Source organism: Callithrix jacchus, chromosome 11 (assembly GCF_049354715.1).
Source record: "Callithrix jacchus isolate 240 chromosome 11, calJac240_pri, whole genome shotgun sequence".
In the NCBI taxonomy this organism is placed as follows: domain Eukaryota; kingdom Metazoa; phylum Chordata; class Mammalia; order Primates; family Cebidae; genus Callithrix; species Callithrix jacchus.
Genome location: NC_133512.1, coordinates 54,125,528 through 54,148,093, shown reverse-complemented (window position 1 = coordinate 54,148,093; position 22,566 = coordinate 54,125,528). Strand labels below are relative to the sequence as shown.

At 39.3% G+C, this 22,566-nt stretch overlaps 1 protein-coding gene and 1 long non-coding RNA gene across 2 annotated transcripts in view; both read left to right on the top strand.

Moving 5' to 3' along the window:
• Window positions 1-12,429, top strand: part of ASB4 (ankyrin repeat and SOCS box containing 4) — a 50,987-nt gene extending 38,558 nt beyond the window's left edge. The window contains exons 3-5 of the mRNA XM_002751584.7: window positions 548-1,038; window positions 8,639-8,752; window positions 9,753-12,429. Coding sequence (XP_002751630.3) covers window positions 548-1,038; window positions 8,639-8,752; window positions 9,753-9,941 — 794 coding nt within the window. The 3' untranslated portion in view covers window positions 9,942-12,429. The remainder of the gene's footprint in view (window positions 1-547; window positions 1,039-8,638; window positions 8,753-9,752) is intronic.
• Window positions 12,430-17,804: 5,375 nt separating this feature from the next.
• The window catches only part of LOC144578364 (uncharacterized), a 31,248-nt gene continuing 26,486 nt past the window's right edge, over window positions 17,805-22,566 (top strand). The window contains exon 1 of the long non-coding RNA XR_013523940.1: window positions 17,805-17,892. This is a non-coding gene — a long non-coding RNA (uncharacterized LOC144578364). The remainder of the gene's footprint in view (window positions 17,893-22,566) is intronic.

Below are 22,566 nucleotides of genomic sequence, written 5' to 3'. Positions count from 1 at the left end.
AGTCTGTACTGTAATTTCAGCCAAAGGGATGGGCAATTTCCATACCACTAAAGTTTACTTGCATCAATCTTTTATGTTCACCTGCTATGAAAGAGAAAAAAGTATTATTTTGTGGAATATTCAAAACAGTTGATTTTTAAAGAGTCAAAGGTTGTGATATAACTTTTGCTTTTAATGATATTAGCAAACACTGTTATATTGATAAAAGCGATTCAATGTATATAGATATAGAAATCTCTTGGAATTTCCAAATCAAGCTGGGAGTAAGAAGCGAAATTCAGCAAGGTTCCAACCTTCTGGCACGAATCCTTCCTTCTCCTCCCCTGGGTACCTTTGCTAGTTGCCCAGGAGATGGCGCTGTTGCTTCAAGGGAATGGCTTCCATGAGGCCCAGAAATGGAACGTGGGGCAAAGGGGTTGAGGGGTGGGGATAATATATGGCAGTCAGAAGTTAAAAGAGAAGCAATGAGAAAAGTCTTGTTTTGTGAATTTTAGGAATAATGACAAAATATGTTTAAATAGTTGTCTTCCTGAATTTCCCTTTAAAGGGGCGAATGTGAACATGAAGACCAACAACCAAGATGAGGAGACGCCCTTGCACACGGCTGCCCACTTCGGCCTCTCAGAGCTGGTGGCCTTCTACGTGGAGCACGGGGCCGTAGTGGACAGCGTGAATGCCCACATGGAGACGCCCCTGGCCATCGCCGCCTACTGGGCCCTCCGCTTTAAAGAGCAGGAGTACAGCACCGAGCACCACCTCATCTGCCGCATGCTGCTCGACTACAAAGCCGAGGTCAATGCCCGGGATGACGACTTTAAATCTCCCCTCCACAAGGCAGCCTGGAACTGTGACCACGTGCTCATGCACATGATGCTAGAAGCTGGCGCCGAAGCCAATCTCATGGATATCAATGGCTGTGCTGCCATCCAGTATGTACTGAAGGTCACCTCTGTGCGCCCTGCTGCGCAGCCTGAGATCTGCTACCAGCTCCTGTTAAATCACGGGGCAGCCCGAATATACCCTCCACAGTTCCACAAGGTGAGGCTGTGCCCAGTGGTCAGCAGGTTGAGGGAGACTCAAATGGCAGCCCTGTCTGAAATCTCCAAGTCACTCAAGCTTGCTTGAGGCTTGAGTCCCGGGCTAACTACCGCTGGTTACATACCTAACCCTAGCTGTCTCACCATCTCATCCTAGTCTAAGTTTGCTTGAAATCAAGTGTGAGAGCTAGAATGAGAACAAGAGTAGCAGATAATTTTTTATGCCTTATATGAACACCAATGCACTGGTGGCTTCCTGGGGGACTGAGGTACGTCTGCCAGAAAGGTGAATAGTGTTGGACAGACATACACTTGCCATCTTTTAAACAGAATGACTGATCTAAAGGTGACTCCACCTGCTTTGGAATTAGCTTGTAGCCATGAAAGGGCCACCAGATTTTCCAGTTTAATGAAAGCTAACATTTATTAAGTACTAAAATTATATTTATTACATATAATGAATAAGCACACTGTTATAAGCACTTTGTATCTCTTCATTTAATTCTTAACAACAATCCTACAAAGTATATATTATTGTTATTGTCCATATTCTACAGAGGAGGGAACTGAGGCACAGTTAAGTAAGTTAGGTAACTTAACCTGAGCTCCTACAGGGCCTGTGCCAGGATCCAACCTTAGATACTGTCGTTCCAGCATTTGTTCTTAAGATATCACACTGAACAGTTTCTCTTAACAACATTGATAATCTCAAACAAGCTGGTAGGGACCAGTTGCTACCAGTATTGATAGGAATAAGACATGGGTCCTGTCCTCAAGAAGCTTAGAATCTAGCAGATGAGGCAAACAAATAAAGGGCTAATTTTAATATGCTGTGGCAAAGGATAAGGTAGAAGAATGATTGAGTGCTATAGAAACATGGAAGAGAGTGAATTTTGCATACATTTATTGATGGTAATTAATTTGGAGGCCAAAATGCATTTTACCTTAAAATAAATCAAACAGTACCATACCCAGGATTCCCCCTTACTCTAAAAATTTAATTAACAAGAAGCAGAAAAGTTTGAAGTATACAACAGCTTACTAATGTAGGGCCACAGATAGCAAATTAACAGATTTTTTTCCTGAATTCACAGCTTAAGTTCTACCTTTTACCTGGGTAAAATGTCAGGGACTCATCTGAAGTTCTTCAGTATGAAGGTTGTTAGAAAAAAAAGTTCTATTAAGGAATTTAAGGTTGGTGCATTCAGTCAGGGCAAATTCAAGATGGAGAAACCAGAGAACTTTCAAATGAAGATTTGATGGGTTCAGCAACTCCTGTGATCTCAGTAAGGAATTTTCTCTTGGTAATCAGGATGTTATTGGAAGATTAAATCTTTTTTAAGAAAAATTATATATAAATCGCAGAATGTCCTGAACTTTCTAAAAGTTTCTTAGAGAACCCCAAATGATTAAGATGAAAAATAGAATGAGATTAATGTTACAATAACTCTCCCGAGTTGAGCTCTAAATAGGTTTTATAGAGACTACTTGATTTTATTTTTATAATAGACTCTGAGGTAGGCACTGGCATCATTCTCATTTGAAAGGCAATTAAGCTAAAGGTAATAGAGTTAAGATATTTTCATAAAGTCACACAGAGTAAGGGTCAAGTTCAGTCATTTGTTTACTTAACAAATATTTACTAAACACCTCCAAAGTGCCAAGCAGTCTTCTATTTGCTAAAGGTAGAGCAATGAACCAAAGGCCTTCATGAAAGACACTTTCTAGTGGGAGGCAGAAAACAAACAAAACAACAGGAAAATAAATATACTCTGATATATTAGGTGCTATGGAGAAAAAGCAGGCAAAAAAAAAAGAGAATGCCTGATTATGGGTGGTACTTTAATTTGATTAGAAAAAATAAGGATGTGGAGGAACAAGCTATGCAAATACCTGTTGGGAAGGTGGGAAGAGCATTCCAGGCCTAAGGAAAAGCAGGTGCGAGGGTCCTGAGGTAGAAGAGGGCTAAGCATGTTTGAAGGAGAGCAAGGAAGCCAGAGTGGCTGAAGAGGGGTGAGCAAGAGGGAGGTAAGTCCAAGAGGTATATATGTGGGTTGTTTGCAGACCATATATATGGCCTTGTAAGCCGAGGGAATGTTCTTGGTGTTTTGCTCTGCATGAGAGAGGAAGTCACTGAAATATTTTGAGTTGGGAAAAATAAAAGTCTGATTTATATTCTAAAACGATCCTTTTGACTGCCTTTCAGAGAATGACTCTGAGTTGGGGGCAGGCAAAGTTGCAATGATTTAGATGAGAGATGAGGGTAGCTTAGACTCACAGTGGAAATAGTGAGGGTGGTGAGAAGCATGGACTTTGGGGTTAGACAAACTTAGATTCTGCCACTTACCTAAGAGTGTGACTAAATAAACTGCTGAAAGTTCCTGGGCCTCAGTTTCTTCCCCTGCTAATGCGTATACCCTGAATGTATGCCTGGTAATAATATGCAGACTCAGTTCTTCCCCCGAAGGAAGTTAATCTACTCATAGCAATCACAAACATGCTCAAAGCACAGAGGATGGTGCCAAACATTTCTTTTCTTTTTCTCTTGGACTCCTTTCAGTCCTTGCAGAGTCTCTTTCCCAGTTCCTCACTTCAGTCCCATCCTGCATCTATAAACATCTCTCCCTTGGTCTACTTCCATCTTCTTTTCTTATCTACATCTCACTAAGAGCTGGTCATTCTTCACAGTGTAACCTCTAGAAGACAAAAAAAATCTACCTCTGTAATACAGCTCACTTCACAAAGTATAATTTTCTGCATATTAACGTTTAAAGACTATTTTCCTTCCAGAGAAAAGAATGGACAGGGACACAGGGTATGAAGGTCCCAGGAAACATACTCTATCACTTTTTCTATGAATAGTAATAGCCTTCTTGTGAGGTTGTTTTGATAATTAAATGAGGTAGTATTTGAGAAGTGGTTAGCACAGTGCGTGGGCATGGCAACCATTAAACAAATGAGAGCTGTGACTATTATTATCCTTAGACATTCGTTGAGCAGGAGGATTGATGCTCCTGGGCCTGGTTTACTATAGGAGTCTTCCCAACCAGGAGAGACAGTATGTGTGTGAATCCCTGCCCAGAGACTAAATGTTGAGATGTATTCTGAAACTTCCTGTGGAATACAGTAGAGGCATTCAACCCAAGTGTTTCCTTTTCTCCTCCTCTCAACATATGCCCTTGGTCCAGTGTAGGCATCTCCCCAGCTTGCTCTTCTTGGTGGCTCCATCATCCTATAAAGTAGGCATACAATTGTATGTTCCAACCAACTGTATCCATGGTTAGCATTTTCTTATTCAGTTGTTTTGCTCCTTTGAGTTCCTGTACTTTGGCTGTATGCTAAAGAGATTTAGGATAGAGTTGGCTACTGGTAGATGGCTGGTATTACAAACATTTTTGTTGCTACTCAACAGACTGTGTAGGAGAGCTGGCCCGCTTCCAAAGGAAAAGTAAAGAAAAACTATATAATTTACTATGCAGATGCCTCAAAGTGATTTAAAACAGCTACTTCACAGCCCGACTTTCCAAAGAGAAAGTCATCTTTATGACAAATAAATGACTGACTCATTTATCCAGAAGATAAAGTGATTCGTTCTTATGTGGATGGGGAATTCCGTTTCCTTATTTACAAGGAGCAAGGTCAGAGCTGAAGATGCTTTCTTTCAAATACAAAGCATATTTGTAGAGGGTGTATTTCACTGAAAGCCAATGTGTAAATTACATAAGCAGGGGAAAAAAGAATTAGAGGGTCTGCAATTGCTTTCCAGGGCACAAAAGGACATTTGATTTTTTTTTCTCCCAGCATAATTCCAAAGAAAGTGACACCCCAGGGAGCCAGGATTGGGTTTTCTTGTAGGGCAAGGAAGACATTTTTCTAGAGGAGGAAAAGGTAACATGAGGATTTGGGGGAGGCGAGGATGATTTCTGCCATTGAACAATGCTTATGTGAAGCTAGGGTACAGGCAGTTTTCTTTGATCATTAAGTACCTTTCTGAACACAAATATATTGATATGTAAGAGTGGAGGTAACTTGAGAATGTTTCTGCTGAAGTGGCTTACAGATGACATTTGGTTGGGAAGAGTGGCAGAGAGACTTGCCTTGAATCTCTTTTTTAACAGATTGTGTATTAATCCATGCTTTTAAGGGTTGAATGATGAGATGAGGTGTCTAAAGTTCTCTCCAGTAGTTACCACAGTAGAAAGCTTTTTTGTCTAATTGTTCCTCCATGAAGGAAGAATAAAGATGCCAGAGACTCATGAAGGTGAAGCTTACTGAGTATCTTCTGTTTTCTGGGCTGGCAAAGCCAAAAGGAAGCTGTGGCTTCTCTGTTCGGAGTCGACACCAGTCTGCTCTCTCACATTTTCTTTGCTCATGTTTTCATAAGGAAAATTCTGCTAAAATATACCCCACTAATCTCTGTCCCCAGCCTTCTAACTTCACTTAACAGATTGATGAGTTGGGAGGAGGAATTGAGTTAGCTTGCTTAACCTTGGGTCTTGAATCTTGGAGATCCTTGAATTCTCTGTTCATTTATGTGGGAAGCGTCCAGTAATAAACTCTGCCTGCCAGGGAGAGTCCTGCAATTTTGGGGTATTAATTCAGTTTGGAGGTAGAGTGTTAGAAGCTCTGTATGGCCCCCTAACTTAAGATATATAATCTACTGTATCAGTAATGAAGATGATAATTCTGATCCTTGATTGTCATCTTCATTTCATTTTTTAATGGGTCCTACACTAAGAAGGGAAGGTTATTTAGTGAGCCTCTAACACTCTGCATGCTGTGACACCAAGGATCTTAAAGATAGGGACAGGCCAGCCCTACCTACAACTTTGCTCCATCCTTTATCCCCCACAATCTGTTCCTTACCTGTTTCAGTCCACCCAACTCCCAGTAACTTGGCCTTTTAATTCAATCTGGTGGTATTTGATCTGTCTTCATCTCCTTGATATTCATGGCTCCTGTGATAACCTCACTTGGAATGCTTTCTTTCTTTGGTATTTCACTCTGACATGCCTGGTTTTCCTTTGACTTTAGAGTCATGCAGACTTGAGTTTAAATCCTGACTCTATCATTTCCTAGCTAAAGAACCCAGAGGTTAAATTTTCTAAACCTTTGGTCTTAAATCTCTGAAATGGGGATATTTTTGGACCAACCTCATGGGATTGCTCAAAGATTGAGCAAGCTAAACTAAATGAAGATTAAACACTGTCCTTTGCACATAGTAAGTAATTGAAAAATGGTAGCTATTATTTTTTCTTCTTCCTCTCTTGTGCCTATTAGGATTTCTGAAGCTGTTGATAATGATCCTCTACCATTTCCATTTATACCCATTTAGAGTGCTGCTGAGCTTCATGCTTTAGCCAGCACATACTTTGATGGCACATAATCTCTCTATCTTAACCTTCTCATGGGAGCATCTGTTGTATACATTTTGACTGACATGAGGACATTAAAGATGAAATATCCTCCTGCTCATTATCTTTCCATTCCCAGATTAGTATGTTCCTCATTTCTATTGATCAGTGGCACCCCTGTTTGTCTTCTATCTCTGGCTTTTAAGTGGTATTCTTTCCTCCTTCTATCTGCTTAGTATTATGCCCTATACTTGTTCTTTCTCCCAGCTTCAGCCACCCTTCCTTCCCAGCACTAGTGCTGTCGCCAGCCTAGGAGCTGGTTGGTGCCCTTCCCGTCAGCCTCCCCTCTGCTCTCTGCCCTTGATGTACTTGTCTTCTCCTCTGTGCCTTGCTGATGATGCCTAAGAACACTTGATGATCTATGTTAGTCTTTTATTATTTACTGACTTATATTGCTCTCCAACTCTTTGAAATTATTTGTGTCTTTTCAACTAGGTTATAAGCTCCTTAAAGACAAAAAACAGGTCATAAACATCTCAGAATTACTGTCATAGTGCTAAACACAGTGCTCAATAAAGGCTTCCTAATGGAATGGATAGGTTGAATATCACTCCTTGTTAAGAGTGTATAGTAGCCTCTTGTTGCCTGTCAAGTCAATCCCACGCTTTTCTGACTGGCTTCATCTTACCGGCTCTGACCTTTAGCCCTTCCGTGATATGGGCCCTCTATTCAGGTTGACTTCTTTACTGTCAAAACACACAGACACACACACACACACACGCACACGCACACACACACACACACACACACACACACTCTTACTTAGTTGGGTATTAAGATCATAATCTTTCTGTCTCTGTTTTATCTGTGATCCCAAGACATTAGGTCTTTATTACCCTAATGTAATAAAGATGCAATGCTTTATTACATCTTTGTAATATGTAAATGCAATTTTGAAATTGAAAAATGTGATGCAAGACCACCTATGAGGAAGGTGGTCTAGCATCACATTTCCCTATGGAGGGAAAGTCGGTTTATTATCTTTTGCTCAACAACAACCTATTGGTTGAGGTTGAGATGGCCTGGGAAATTAGGAAGAAATTTCTTCGAGGAAAGCTGTTAAGTGCAGAGGCATGTCTCTCTTCTAATGGTGAGGGATGGGCTTCCTCCCTACCTAACACCAAGTGAAAGGGGTTTTAAGGGGAGTCCTCAGAGAGGTTGATTTATGTTTTCTGAAGTTTCAAGGGAAAAATGGGACTGACATGAAACTCATGATGAGAAAATTTAAAAGACAGGACTGTGGCTGGAGCTGCTTATCTGGTGACAATAGAAAGAAAGATGATTAAACTAGGAGTAAGAAGTGCCTTTTATTGGCCACACCAAAAGTTGGTTAAGTGTATAAACATCCATCTAGTTTCATCTCTATGTTAAAGCTAAATCTCTCTGTCTCCTGAAGGAAATTCTGGCCACCTTGACTCAGGTTTCAAGTATTTTTGGTTGGTCAATAAACTGTTAACAGAGTGTGCTAAGAGCTAACTGAATTTCATGTCATCTTTCACTTGTTGGTGAAAGGTAAAATACTAGTAAGTGTGGTTTGGTACCTGACACCAGTCCTCTGCATTATTGGACTGGGAAGATAAATTGGCTCAACTTGCATGTTACCCTGGAGTTTGCTTTACCTTGTGGTCACCAGCAAATCTAAGTTTATTGACTAACATTCAGTTTTTTGATAACATTTTCTGTAGAACTGGAAGAGTTTCCCAGGCAGCTGGAAATGTATTCTGTGTCCAGTCTGTCTCAAAATCACTTCAATTGTGTACAAAGGCAAGGTAATGTTTCAGGTCTCATCTTTTTTGTTAGTGCCTCTTTTTCACCTGGAGGGTGAGAGAAATTGGTCTGATTTTATTAATCTGCCTATCTGCCATAGTGGCAGTGTACTGGAATACTCAAAGTCGTGAGACTTCTCAAAAGCATTTTAGAGTTCCAGGGAGCTTAATTTGTCTGTGAGTTTTTTTAATTTTTTTATTTATTTTTATTTTTTTTAGAGATAGGGTCTTGGTATGTTTCCCAGGATACCCTTGAACCCTTGGGCTCAAGCAATCCTCTTGCCTCAGTTTCCTGAGTAGCTGGGATTACAGGCACATGCTACCAGCCCCAATGGTCTGTGAATTCTTGATGTCTCTGTGAGCAGAATGAATGAACCATATATGTGCATCAAACAAATGAAACTCTGTGCTTCTTCTGCAGGTGATACAGGCCTGCCATTCTTGTCCTAAAGCAATTGAAGTTGTAGTCAATGCCTATGAACACATCAGATGGAACACAAAGTGGAGAAGAGCTATCCCTGATGATGACTTGGAGGTAAATAATTGATTCCCCTCCTGTAGTTTTTACTATCAAGTACTTCCAAATGCTCTAGAAGTATGGAAAATTCTAATAAAATGTTGGTTTTGAGAATGCCTTTAAAGACTATTCAAATACAATGAGACAAAGAGTTACAAAATGCAGGTTTAAGAGAATATTTCCATCAAATATGCAGCACTAAGTTGTGTCTTGGGGAATTCCTCCATTTAAGGGCAAGTTGAATTGAGTATATAAAGGTGGCAGTTTTCCTTTCCTCTCTTGAATTGAGATTAATCAAATGATCACATTTGTGATTGCCTGTATAGCATTTTTACCAGAATATTAAAGTGTTTTGTGTAGATTATTTCATTTAAGTATCGTGAAGCGATTATTAGCAGGAAAGAGTTAAAAATACCCTGTTTTGGGTCATGCAGAAAGCCATGGGCGGAGTCAAGTCCTCACTTGTAGACTTTCAGACTTTGCTACCTTTGTACACAGTCCTTCCCACTGATAACTTCTGGTTCTTGGTTTTAGAAGTAAAAATCTGTCTCTGACACCTGGAGAGGTATCAGGCACAGAGTGCACAGTTTGCTGGTCTTGGAGGTCTGTGGCTTAGGTATAATTGTATTCTGCTGCTTATTAGCTGTGATACATTTACAAGTAACCTAACTTGAGTAAGCTGTGTTAATCTTTCACTTTCATTAAATATCTGAATATATGTATCACACCAAACATAATGAGTTTAAAATTGCTATTTGGTCCAGGCAGTTTACACATGCATATTTTATCTTATTTCCTGGGTTCTCAATTGTAGAATGTTATTTTTCCTCCCCTTTCCTTGTACACCACCTCCTCACTGCTCCCATTTCAATATTATGTTTAATTTTTGCCCCACCAACAGAGACCCTAGGAAGCTGCCATTATGTGTGAAGTAGAGGTTAGTTGCAGCATTGTTGATTTTTATTGATGTCCACTATGGGGACTTGCTGACTTTAATTTGTCTTGCCTTCCTTTTCAGAAATACTGGGATTTTTACCACTCTCTCTTTACTGTGTGCTGTAACTCTCCAAGGACTCTCATGCATTTATCGAGATGTGCCATTAGAAGAATGTTACACAACAGATGTCACAGAGCAATTCCTTTGCTTTCCCTCCCATTGTCATTGAAAAAGTACTTGCTTTTAGAGCCAGAGGGAATTATTTATTAAGCCTTATGAGACAGCAGGTCCCAATCCTAGGTATTTAAGTGGACTCTCTGGGTAGACACAGTTTGCATAAATAATATGGTACTTGGGTTGATTATAACACTTCAGGGATTTCAAAACACTTTACAAACACTATGTCATTAATCCTAGCATATCATTGTATGGGGAAATAAACAAGAAGTAAAGTTAAGGAATTTTCAAAGACAAGGATGTGTTCAGAACACACTAATATAACGGTAATAACTAATACATATAGTGCTTTTACTAAGTGCCTGAAATATTTTTCTAAAACTTTTCATATCTTATCTCATCTGAAATGGGACCCAGGTTTTCTTCCAACCAGTCTAATTCTCTGCCTTATCAGTAATATCTTTACATTCTCATTCAGACAGCCACATAGCAGGCTTTGTGATTGGCCTCTTAAACTTGGTGTCTTCCCCCATTATCCCTTAGCAATAATTACTGTCGCTAGTTTTGCAAACTCCTACTCCCCAAACCAAGCTACTCAAGTTTATTTCAGTGATGAAAGCACATGAGCTTAGTCAAAACAAGGAGATATTGGAGTCAAATTAGGAATGAGAACAAAATATCAGCCCAGTTATTAGTCAAGGATGGACATTTGAACACACATCATTGAGCCGGAGACTGGAGATGCAAAGATGAGTCCCGTGTGACTCCTGCCCTCCAAGATCTCACCATTTAGCTTAGGATCCAGACATACATGCAGGTAACTGCAATATAAAGGGACGGGGCAAGAGTACAGGTGCAGACTCATTTTTAGTGCTTGTCTTTCAGAGTTGTGTTACTGACATGAAGTGTGATTTTTCTTTTAAGCATGAAGATAAGGAGTGAAGGGGTTATGTAAAGTAAAGGGATCTCCTGCTTTTGTTAGTATATTTTAAGTTTTTTTAACATCTAGATAAGTGTGTTATTTGGTTAGTACTATAAGTATGTTATTTGGTTAGACTCCTTGAGAAAAATATTCCACACTCAATGACTCCCATGCATGTGACAAGGAAGTATAGGAAAATAGGGGAAAGAAAGCATGTGAGGGGACTTAGCTGATTACTTTGGTCTTTTTATGTAGCAGACTGACATTTCATAGCATTTTAGCTAAAAGATAAGGAGCACTTTGCTAGTGACAGTGGATTACAAAAAGTAAATAAAGAGAGACTTTTTGAAAATGGTAAAAATTTGAGAAACTTGAGAAGGTAAGTGTGTTAATCAGGCTTGCTAGTTAGAGTATTGCAGAAAGAGAAATGTAGGTGATTAAGCTCTGGGCCTTGTGGTTTATGAGGTCAATTTTGCTTCACTTTTTTATTCTTGCTCATCACTTTTAGTTAAGCTCATTGCCTCTTAGCATCATTTCTTAGAGGTTAAAGCAGAAGTAAATTGCAAACAAATCTGTCAGTCGTGAGTAGGTTTATTTTATGTGTGTAGTTCTCCATCATATTTAACTTTGGATGCTGGAGTGTTGAATAGAGATGATGTCAAATATTCCACTAGGCTTTCATTTAATGTAACTGGTGATCACCTAACTGGTTAATCCCAGTTTAGACTGTGCTTCTGAACTGGGATTCTCTTACCCCTAGGGGTGTGGAGTAAAAGTCATAGGTGGATAGTTTTTTAGTCTTTTAAGTATCAGTTTTACTCAGATATTTTGGGGGAAATATTTTTGTACTAAAACAAGATCTATATCATGGAACAGAATGGTGAATTTGTATGAATTATTCATATAAAGCTTGATCTTTCAAAAAATAGTTTGCTTGCAGCAAGTAGTATTAGAACACATCCTAGAACAGAATGAAATGCATTTTGCAGAAACTTGGACGGAGCTGGAGACCATTATTCTAAGTGAAGTAACTCAGGAGTAGAAAGTGAAATACTGTATGTTCTCACTTATAAGTGGGAGCTAAGTGATGAGGATACAAAGACATACAGATATAATGAACTGTGAGGACGTGTGAGGGGAAGCTTGAGAGAGGGGTGAGGGATCAAAGACTACATACTGGGTATAGTGTACACTCCTCGGGTGACAGGTGCACTAAAATCTCAAAATTCACCGCTAAAGAATTTATCCATGTAATCAAAAACCACCTCTACCCCCCAAAACCATTGCAATCTTAAAAATAGCAATAATTTAAAAAATAAAAAAAAGAACACACTCTGGAGCAATCGGAGGATTGCTTGGTGCCCTGCATCTTAAGGAGAATTCTGGCAGAAAAGCTCATGACGCACTGACTTGGGGCAAGTAAAACTGATGTTGGAGACAAAGGGAGACAAAGGAATAGGATTCCTGTTCCTTCCCCAGGGAATGAAAACTTTTCTTATTCACTTTGCTTGTGCTCAAACACTCATGTTAATCTAGTATAGAATACATGAATACATGGCTACTTGTTTCTAACTGTTTGTTGGTGGATTTAAAATGGTTTTTCCTTATCTTTGAACTTTTATTTAGAGAACACAAATAAAGCTCTTCTGTCTTCTTTCATCTTGTGAGTTGTTTACTTACCCATAAGACACCTTTTCCTAACCCAGCTTTGACTTTTCAGCAACGACACTGAAGAACTCTACACATTTCATCGCTTTTTTTCAACATTTAGAAAGAAAAATAGAATAAGGGATTGTGCCTGTAAATAAATAATGTTTTCAAAAGAAGGTAAGGGTAAATCTGGCCAAAACATTTTAAAACATATACAATGCAGCCTCTTGCTATAAGAACAAGGGTGTTTTAATAATAATAAAGGAATAGTACAGAATTATTCTCTTCTGCCTCTCACCATCTCTGTCCTCCTGGGGTTTTTCATTTTCCTTCATTCTCACTGTCCACTAAACCCTGGGCAAAGCAACAGAAGAAATTATATCCTCAAGATGCCTTTGTTACATTCCGAGAAAACTTTCTGTAAATAGAATCTACTGTTTTGAAGGAAAAAAATCTTTCTTCTGAAACTTACATGAGAGGAAGAATCTTTGATATGAGGGAAAGACCACCTGTCTGGTTTTCTCTCCTTGGGAACGAGACACACTTGTGTTCTATTTTTTAATCATCGAGTGTTATATCTTTACTTTGTCCTTCCATTCTAAACCCAGTGGGTTCTGATAAAAACACAGTAGTTGAACGATCATTGTAGGGGTAAGAAAAGTAACAACCCATTTGCAGTGGGTTATCAATGCTGTGAAAGACAGCTGAGCCTTATGTTTTTATTATTCATCTGATTGTGAAGAACTTACAAAGTTCTAAATTGGTACATTTTCAAAACTTTTTAAAAATGAATCTAACTATTCACCCATTTCCTTAGAAAACACCACAGCTAGTATCTGGAAGGAATTCCTGTCACTTTCTTTAGGAGGATAAGCAGATGCGTTACAGTTAGATGTTCAAAAGTTTGGCTCTTCTGCTGTCTGTCTGGATTCCTATTCAGGCTCCCATCTTTTTTTTGACTCATAATATAGGGAAAATGGTCCATGCCTCAGTTTTCTCATTTGTAAAATGAGAATAGTCATGGTGCCTACTTCACAGGACTTTTTTTTTTTTTTTAAGACGGGGTTTCACCATGTTGGTCAGGCTGGTCTTGAACTCCTGACCTCAGGAGATCCGCCCGCCTTGGCCTCCAAAGTGCTTGGATTACAGGCGTGAGCCACCACGCCAGGCCCATAGGACTTTTATAGGATTGATTTGAAGGTTAAATCATTTACAGATTAAAACATGCAGAGCAGAACATGACACTCAGTAGCATTTTATTATTATTAATGCCCTTGTTTTTGTAATAATCATTATAATGTAGACAAAGGCTCCCACCAGTGGAGTAGTATATTCTTAGAGTGAAGCTACAGCTGCAGGTGATACATTGTAGATTTCTGTTCACTTTGGAAACTACCGGTGAGCTTGTACTATGTGTCAGGATTTTGATGACAGCTAGGAATCAAGACAAACCAGGTCCCTGACCTTCTTAGGCTTTTTTGAGGTAGGAAGTAGGAATAGAAATTCTCCACTGCATGGAGGATTAGTAAACACTGCAACCAATTAATTTTTGAAACTTTGTATTTTTGTAAGTAGGTTTATCAAAGTTGCAATAATCTATTTTACTATGGAAAAATTTAGACATTGTGTACAGAGCAGATTTCTCAGCTGTTTCCATCCGCAATGGGGGAAACGGAGGAGATTAATTTTGTAGCGAGGTGTAGATTAGCAATGAGATTCCTAGCAGGGAGGGTCATTGGGTATCAGAATGAAGGAACAGAGTGTTGGAGAATTTCATTAATTTATTCTTTCACCTACAAGAATTTATTATCTTAGCTGTGTGTGGTGACACACGCCTATAGTCCCAGCTTCTCTGGAGGCTGAGGCAGGAAAATCACTTCAGCCCGCAAGTTCTAGGTTACAGTGAGCTAAGATCACACCACTAAATTCCAACCTGGGCAACAGAGGGAGACCTTGACTGAAGAAAGAAAGAAGGAAAGAAAGAGAGAAAGAGAGAGAGAGAGAGAGAGAGAGAGAGAGAGAGAGAGAGAGAGAGAGAGAGAGAGAGGAAGAAAGAGAAAGAAAGAAAGAAAGAAAGAAAGAAACAAAGAAAAGAAAAGAAAGAAAGAGAGAGACTGTATTAGGTATTACTGTCTGAGTAGTTCTGTGATGAATGTGGGAAGAACAAGAGAAGTGTTGTTATCAAGTCATTATAAGATTCATTTTTAGTAGCTTAAGGTTTTGGTTTGTTTTTATTAGAAATAAGGATAAAAATTACACAGTTTTTTTTTAAGATTAGCTGCTATCTAACTGAGCTATTTGGTTGATCAGAAAGGATTTTCAAAACCTACATTTTAGTGATAAATCGCCTTGTTCATGTTTGATCCTATCTGCCATCAATAAAAAACAATGTATAAAATATACCAAAACATCCCCGAGAAGCAGTTTTTTTTGTTTGTTTTGAGACAGAGTCTTGCTCTTTTGCCCAGGCTGGAGTACCATGGCCAAATCTCAGCTCACTACAAGCTCCACCTCCTGGCTTCAAGCAATTCTCCTGCCTCAGCCTCCCAAGTAGCTGGGACTACATATGCCCACCACCACACCTGCCTAATCTTTATATTTTTAGTAGAGGAGGGGTTTCCCCATGTTGGCCAGGCTGGTCTCAAACTCCTAACCTGAAATGGCCCACTCACCCTGACTTTCCAAAGTGCTGGGATTATAGGTGTGAACCACTGTGTCTGGCCAGCAGTTGTTTTTAATATTTTTTTAAAAAGCAACACTAGGTAGTTTAAGTGAGCTTAAATATCTTCTTTACTAATTGTTTTTCTGTTTTCTCAGATAGAGGTGTGCTTCAATGATATTGGATAACCACTGAATATATGCTGAATCCAGTTATGGACACAAAATAGCCACCTTGTATGTAAGACAGCCTGGATTTGTTTTCAGTGCTTATTAAGCATGGAAAAATTGACAAAACAGAACTATCATGCTGGGGTGTGTAAGGCAGCCTCAGATGTAGAAGGTAGGTACTGGGGGCCTTCTCAAGATCCAGGAGCGGAGACACAGGTGCTGAGCGGCACAAAGGCAAACATTCACTCCTTGCTTTGTTCCAGATGTGGTGGAAGCTGAAAGTAATTATTTGACTGACAAGTGGTGGGAACCAATAGAGATCACAATCAATTCGATTCAGGAAGCAAGACATACAAAATGAACTGCCCATTCTCTAAACAAGGATCCTCTCTCTACCCTGCTCTGGCTCTTGGAAGAATGACTTCCATAGACTGCATCAACTGACTCCCTGTTGCCTGGCTTCCTAGAGGGTTCAGTCCAAGGGAAGATCAGCAGAAGATTGGGGCCCTTCCTGGCTCTCTCCCTTCTTAGTCACTTCTTGCTGGTGAGTGAATTTCTTTACCAAGGCCACACCTCCTGTCAGGAGCCACTTTAAATTCCTATTCTCCCTGGGTTATAATAGCTGCTTCCTCCACTTGCTTTCTCAGACCAGGGGTAGTCACAGCTTCCACTGAGTTGCCTGACCCCCCCACCCGGGGTGCTTCATCATGCCTTGCTTGCTTCCTCTACACTACCTACACTTCCACAGATAGCCCTTGATTAGATTCTCTTCAATCACCTGTATTGAGTGTGTCCTCCACTTCCTCTAGGATCTGACTGATGCACACACAAAAAACACTGTGACAAGTCGGTGACAGCTTGGGCGGTGGTCTGGATGGTAGGTGCTATTCGAGTTGAGAACAGATAGAAGCCACTATGGACCTGGGAAGGCAGGTGGACTTGATCTGTGACCTGAAGAGGGGTGGGGTTTAGGTAATTGGGTAACAGTAAGGCCCTGGGGTTTTGGTGGGGGGGAATTTGAAAGTGAGTATCTCTAAAAAAGGGTGAGAGTTGGAATATACAGTGAGTATTCACCACTTTCAGAGTAACTTGACAGACGTAGATGAACATTTGTTGTGTGTGGGGAGCAGAGGATAAGGTTGGAAGGGCTGAGTGGGATGAAATTCTGAAATGTCTCAGAGTGGGGAAGCACCATGGGGAATCAATGAATATTATTATCATCATAATTATACTTCTTCCAACCTTATAATTTTTCCAGCAATAACAATTATGGTACAATCATTTAACATTTACAGGGTATTTCATCATTTTCAGAGTATCATCATGATATTTAAGACCAGGTAATTGCTTTTATCATTACTCTTTTCTTCCATGCCACCCCCACATACAATTCTGATCCTCTAGATCTGAAAAAATATGTAAAAATGACACTAATTAACCCTTCCTTCTCATGTAAAGCACTCCAATCACATGGAATAATTTACTCTTGAGCAAAAAAGGGTATTATAGCCTTACATTTTCTTTTTATCAAAAGCTAAAGATTTTTAAATTGCATTAAAAGAAGAAAGGAATGTTTCTTGCAGGGCATCAGAAAATGACAGAACAGAGCAAAATTTGGAGGTCTGGGACTGCTTATAGTTCTCAACATGGCAGTGTTCAAGTGATGAGTTATTCACTGAAGCACTGATGTCATTACAGTCCTTCAGGGACCCCAGGTCTCCAAATACTGCTGAAACCAGATGGACAACAAAAGGTCTCTTAGGATGATCCATCAAAGAAAATTCAGACATCAGCAAATTGTTTCTAAGCAACCTCTGGGTAGTTCTATGGCAAAAATACAAAGAACCTGAAAATTATTTACTCCAATTAGCACTGCAGTGTGGCACAAAGAAAAATATATGGATTTTGGAATTCAATGGCTTGAATTTTAATCTTGATTTTTCAATTTAAAATCCATGTGAACTTGGGTCAGTTTCTTAACTCGTGTCAATTTCTTTGCTTAGGTAATGGTGATTAACTACTTGATATTCAGGACTCTTTTGGGAATTTATTTTTTTTTTTTTGAGATGGGGTCTCACTCTATCACGCAGGTTGGAGGGCAGTGGCACAATCTTGGCTCGCTGCAAACTCCACCTCCCAGGTTCAAGCGATTCTGTCATCTCAGCCACCTGAGTAGCTGGGATTACAGGTGCGTGCCATCATGCCCAGGTAATTTTTGTATTTTTTGGTAGACAGGGGGTTTCACCATGTTGACCAGTCTGGTCTCAAACTCCTGTGATCTACCTGTCTCAGCCTCCCAAAGTGCTGGGATTACAGTCGTGAGCCACTGTGACCAGTCAGATATGGCAATTTCTAAGACATTTATGTGCACAGATCAAAGACCCAGCTTTTGGTGTTTGTTTTGTTTTTTCTTTTTATTACATTTTAACTATAATGATTTTTCTGTGGTACAGACTCAGTGTCTGAAACAAACTGTCCCAAGCTGTTTTCAGGGTTCATTGCTCCTGGCAGTTTGGCCTGAAGGAGACACTGTAGGAGAACTTTCTCCTTCCGGTGAATCACAGCCATGGAATTACAGATAGCTTTCACTTCCAAATGCAGTCTCGAAGAAAATTAAACCCGAAAGCTCAAGGAACGTAAAAGGTATTCTATGGCAACTTTCTTTAATCTCCTGGTTACAGTTTCAAAAAATTTTGCTCTGCCCTTCATTGGAAAGCCATCTGGGTATCAGGAAATGATTTTAGAACCATAGGTTTCTGTCCTGTAGTTACATAATCTGGAAGGAAATAAACATTGCAGTTAGTTCCTCTCTGTGTGGCACTGAAGTAGACAATTTCGTTAGTAATTCCATTCATTGCATTTCACTTCTTTCTTTCTTCTTCCCTTTTTTTTCTCCCTCTTTTCCATTCTCCCCTTTTCTCCCTTCCCTTCGTGTCTCTTGTCCTCATTCCTGGGTATGGTATTGTTTTGTTTTTGTTTTGCCTCTTCGTGGCTATGATCTCAATGTTAGCATGTACTTACATAGAGTACATGTTGATATATTCTTAGGGACTGTCAACAACTGGCAGGAATAGCGTTTGTTATCTTTCTAGCAATAGATTACAGATGAGAGATCAGGGCCAAGCTAGTATCAAAAACTACCAAAGAGGCAGGAGAAAAGCCTCCAAAATGAGACATGCATAGTTCTGCCCACCCCAGGCAATGCCAGAGAAGCCTAATCATGCCATTTGAGTTACAGGTGTCCCATGCACTTTTGCACGGAGTCAGACAGATCCACCAGTATGGTCACAGAGTTGCTCCCTTCTGGAACATCATAAAATAATTACTTATTCAGATAACATACTGAATAGGTAGCCATACAGACTAATGCACAGAGTCAGATATGCCAGAGTTGGAATTCCTCCCTGCCACTAATATTTTCTGAGGCCCAGTTCCCACCTTTGTAACTAGGCACAATAATTATTTAGTACAATGTCAGGCACATGGTTAACACTTAGTAAATTGTAATTACTATTGTAATCCCACCCTGCTTGCATTCTAGAGTTCTGTAAGTGACTTACTTGTAGACCCTGGATATTCCAGAAAAGGTTAGACACACATATATGTAACCAAAATATGTGAGCATATGATAGATATTCAGTGACATGCCAGTTGCAGCTCACTCAAGTAAAGCTACCCATTTGTAGACATGGGTCACCTCTAAATAAACTGATATAGGCCCTCTCTTCTCATTGTGTAGATATTTGATTTGGTTTCCAATAGTTCTTTAAATTTTTTTTCTGTGTTGGAACCAAGTTGACTCAACATATGTTGTGTCTGTTTCTTATTTAGATATTATATAGTTGTTGAATTTGAGCTCTTCAGGGATGGCAAAAGTGGGCTGTGCTATTTTTTATACCTACGGCAGACAATATTAACCAACCAAGATATTCTCTTTTTTTGAGCCCAGACTCAGGCAGAGTTCTTAGTACAGTGTATTGACTGTTACTTCTGATTGCTTAGAGTTGATAGGCAAGTTGAAATATATTTGTTATCCCTGGATTTCATTCTCAATCCTCTCCCAGGCTCTTTGTCTCGAATTATGCAAATAAAAAGCTGGATGGAATTAGAAGGCAGGGTTGCTGGCACAGAATCACACTTTTATTTTTGTTTTTGGTCAGGAGAAGCATAGAGTTTTGCCATTTATTCAACAAATATTTATTGAGCTGGACTCTGTACCTGCTGTGGATTCAAAGGTGAATAATAGCAAAGTCCTAAACTTCACTGGGACATTGATGAGTCTGCACATTAGGATACTTGGGGTGCTTTCAAAAAATACCATGCCCATTTCCCACGTCCCCTTTTAAAAGCTTTAATAAGCGAATTAGGTTAAGTACTTCACTTATACTGTGCTGTAAATGCCTGTCTGCCAGTCTCTACCACCAGGCTATAAACTCCTTACAGGAAAGAACTGTAATCTCTCTAGTTTTTTTAAGACCAAGGTAAAATTTGCCAATAGCAAAATACTCAACTTTAAAATGGATAATTATATGAATGTTTACAAGTGTATATATCCTTGTACTCAACACTCTAATCAAGGTAAATAATACATTTATTACCCCAGAATATCTTCACATTTTCTTTTGCCTCTTTCTAGTAAATCCCCATCTCCCACAGGCAACCACTGTACTGTTTCTATCACCATGGGTTAGGTTTACTTGGTTTTGAATTTCACAAAAACAAAACTATACAGCATATAATGTGTTTGGCTTTATTCTCTTAATAACATAATATTTTGGAGATTCATCTATATTTTGCATATATTAGTAGTTTATACTTCTTTATTGCTTAATAATGTTTCATCCTATGAATACACCAAAATAAATATTTACCTGTTCTCCTAGCGATGAAGATTTGGGTTATGTCCAGTTTGGGGTAATAATGGACACAAGGGTTAGTTTTGTGTGTTAACTTGGCTAGACTATGTGTATCCAGGTATTTGGTCAAATATCCATCTAGATGTTGTTGTGGAAATGTTTTTAGAAGTGATAAACATTTAAGTTAATAGGTTTTTAGTAAAGTAGATTGCCCTCCATAATTTGGGTTCATCAGTTGAATGCCTTACAAGAAAAAGACTGAGGTTCCCTGATAAAGTGGGAAATCCTGCCTCCAGGCTGTCTTCAGATTCCTGAGACTGAAACATTAACTCTTCCCTGGGTCTCCAGCCTGCTGGCTTTCCCTGCAGATTTCAAACTTGTTGGTCCCTGTAATCACGTGAGCCAATTTCTTAACATAGTTTTTTCTCTCTTTCTATGTATATGTGACTTACTGGTTCTGTTTATTTGAAGAACCTTGACAAACACAGTGGACAAATATGCTGTAAACATTCTTGTTCAGGTCTTTTTGTGGGCACATTTCCATTTCCCTCTGGCAAGTGTCTAGAAGTGAAATCCAGGTCAGCCACTTTAATTTTACAAGAAAGTATGAAACTGTTTCCAAAGTAATGTACATTTATTCACTTCTACCAGCAATGTATGAGAGTTCTGGTTGCTGTCATTCTTGTAAATAGTTGGTGATGTAAGTCTTTTTAATTGTAGCCATTCTGATAGATGAATAGTGATAAGTCTCTGTACTTTTCATTTGCATTTCCCTGAGGGCTAATGATGTTAAACAGCTTTTCACTTGCTTATTTGCTATTTGTGTATTTTCTTTGGTGAACTGTCTGTTGGTACAGTTTATCATTTGTTCCCTTTGTATCTCAGCTCCTAGCATTTTGTAGTCACTCGGTGTATACTGTTTTATGAATGAATGAATATTAAATCATCTATCAGTGAGGATTCAAAAATGATTATTAAACTTTTGTGTCATTATTTATAATGCTTATAAAGTACTCATCAACGGTGCCTAACACATAGGCAATACCCCACAGTTAGTGGCTATTAATGCCATCCCTATTCTGACTATGAGGAAATGAGGACTGGAAAAGTTATGTTAATCAAGGTCTAGTTACTAATTATCAAAATTGCTGCTAATGGACTTCTCAAATTCTGTATTTCATATTTGAGTTTTTTGTTACCAGTAGCCTGACTAAGTATTAGATTAAGCATTAACTGTGTTGCTTCATTCATTTTTTCTCTTATTTATAGCAAACCTGACATGGAAAATATAATGATGCTAATTCCTTTACATGTTTCAATTTATTTAATTCTCACTGTAACCCTATGTGGGAAATACTATTTTTTCATTTTATAGATGATTAAACTGTAGTATAGATAGGTTGTGCAGTTGCCTAGGATCTCACAGGTAATTAAAGAAGGAGGCAGGATTCATATTCAGTCATGTCCATACCAATGCCTGTGTGTTTTGCTTTGTTTTTAAACCATCATACCATCCTGTTTCTTATGATGAAATTAATTTTGGACATGTTAATTTTGGGGGGCTATGGGATAGCAGGATGGGGATGTCTACTAAATCCCTGACACTTAGGAGAGAGTTATAGGAGGATGGGGATAAAGAAAGAGAGTGCACTTGGTAACTACAGTGTAAGACAATATTAAGAAAATGGTTAGATAAAGTGCCTGAAATATTGGAAGATGGAAGAATTTCACTAGATTCAATTCCAGAGAGTTCCATGGGAGACCCCATTTTTAAAATTGACTTACCTTATTCACAAGAACAGGTCTGTAATTATGAAATCTTATCATCTGTTATTAAGATACTCTACAATATTTTGGTTGCTGTTTGTTATTAGAATCTAAGACAGGTGGACCTAGGTTGCCTGGCCAGAGGGTCTAGGAGCTCATAGTTTCTCTAAAAACCCCTTTTCTGTTTACTGGAGACCCGAGGCGCTCTCTTAGGGGTTTCTCATGCCAAGCTGACTAATCCTACCTTCTGCTCAAATTTCACTCTTCTGAAAAGGGAGGTTGAGGAGCAGGGAGTGAGTCACTAGCTCCAAGATGGCAGCAAGGAGCACTGGTGTTAATCTGTGTTATCTTAGCTCCCACAGTGTGAGTAATCATGCCTAGCCAAGTCTCAGTGGGGAAAACAGGTGCAAGTTTCCAAAGGAAGGCTTTGTGACCATAATAGGAAGTTAGCCGGAACCCAACCTACATTTACACCTTGCGACAGAATATTTTATGGACCATGGTTTACAGAACATTCAGGTTCCCTAAAAATGTATCTCTGTTCTGATGATGGAAACACAGCAACGTACCCAGACTGAGCCTGGGGACTAGCTCAGATTCTGAAGACTTGCACAGCAGGTCTAAAAGGCAAAGACTTCCTCCTGACACTCCGGAGAGGAAGTATGTGACACACAGTGACTAAGCCAGGCCCTGC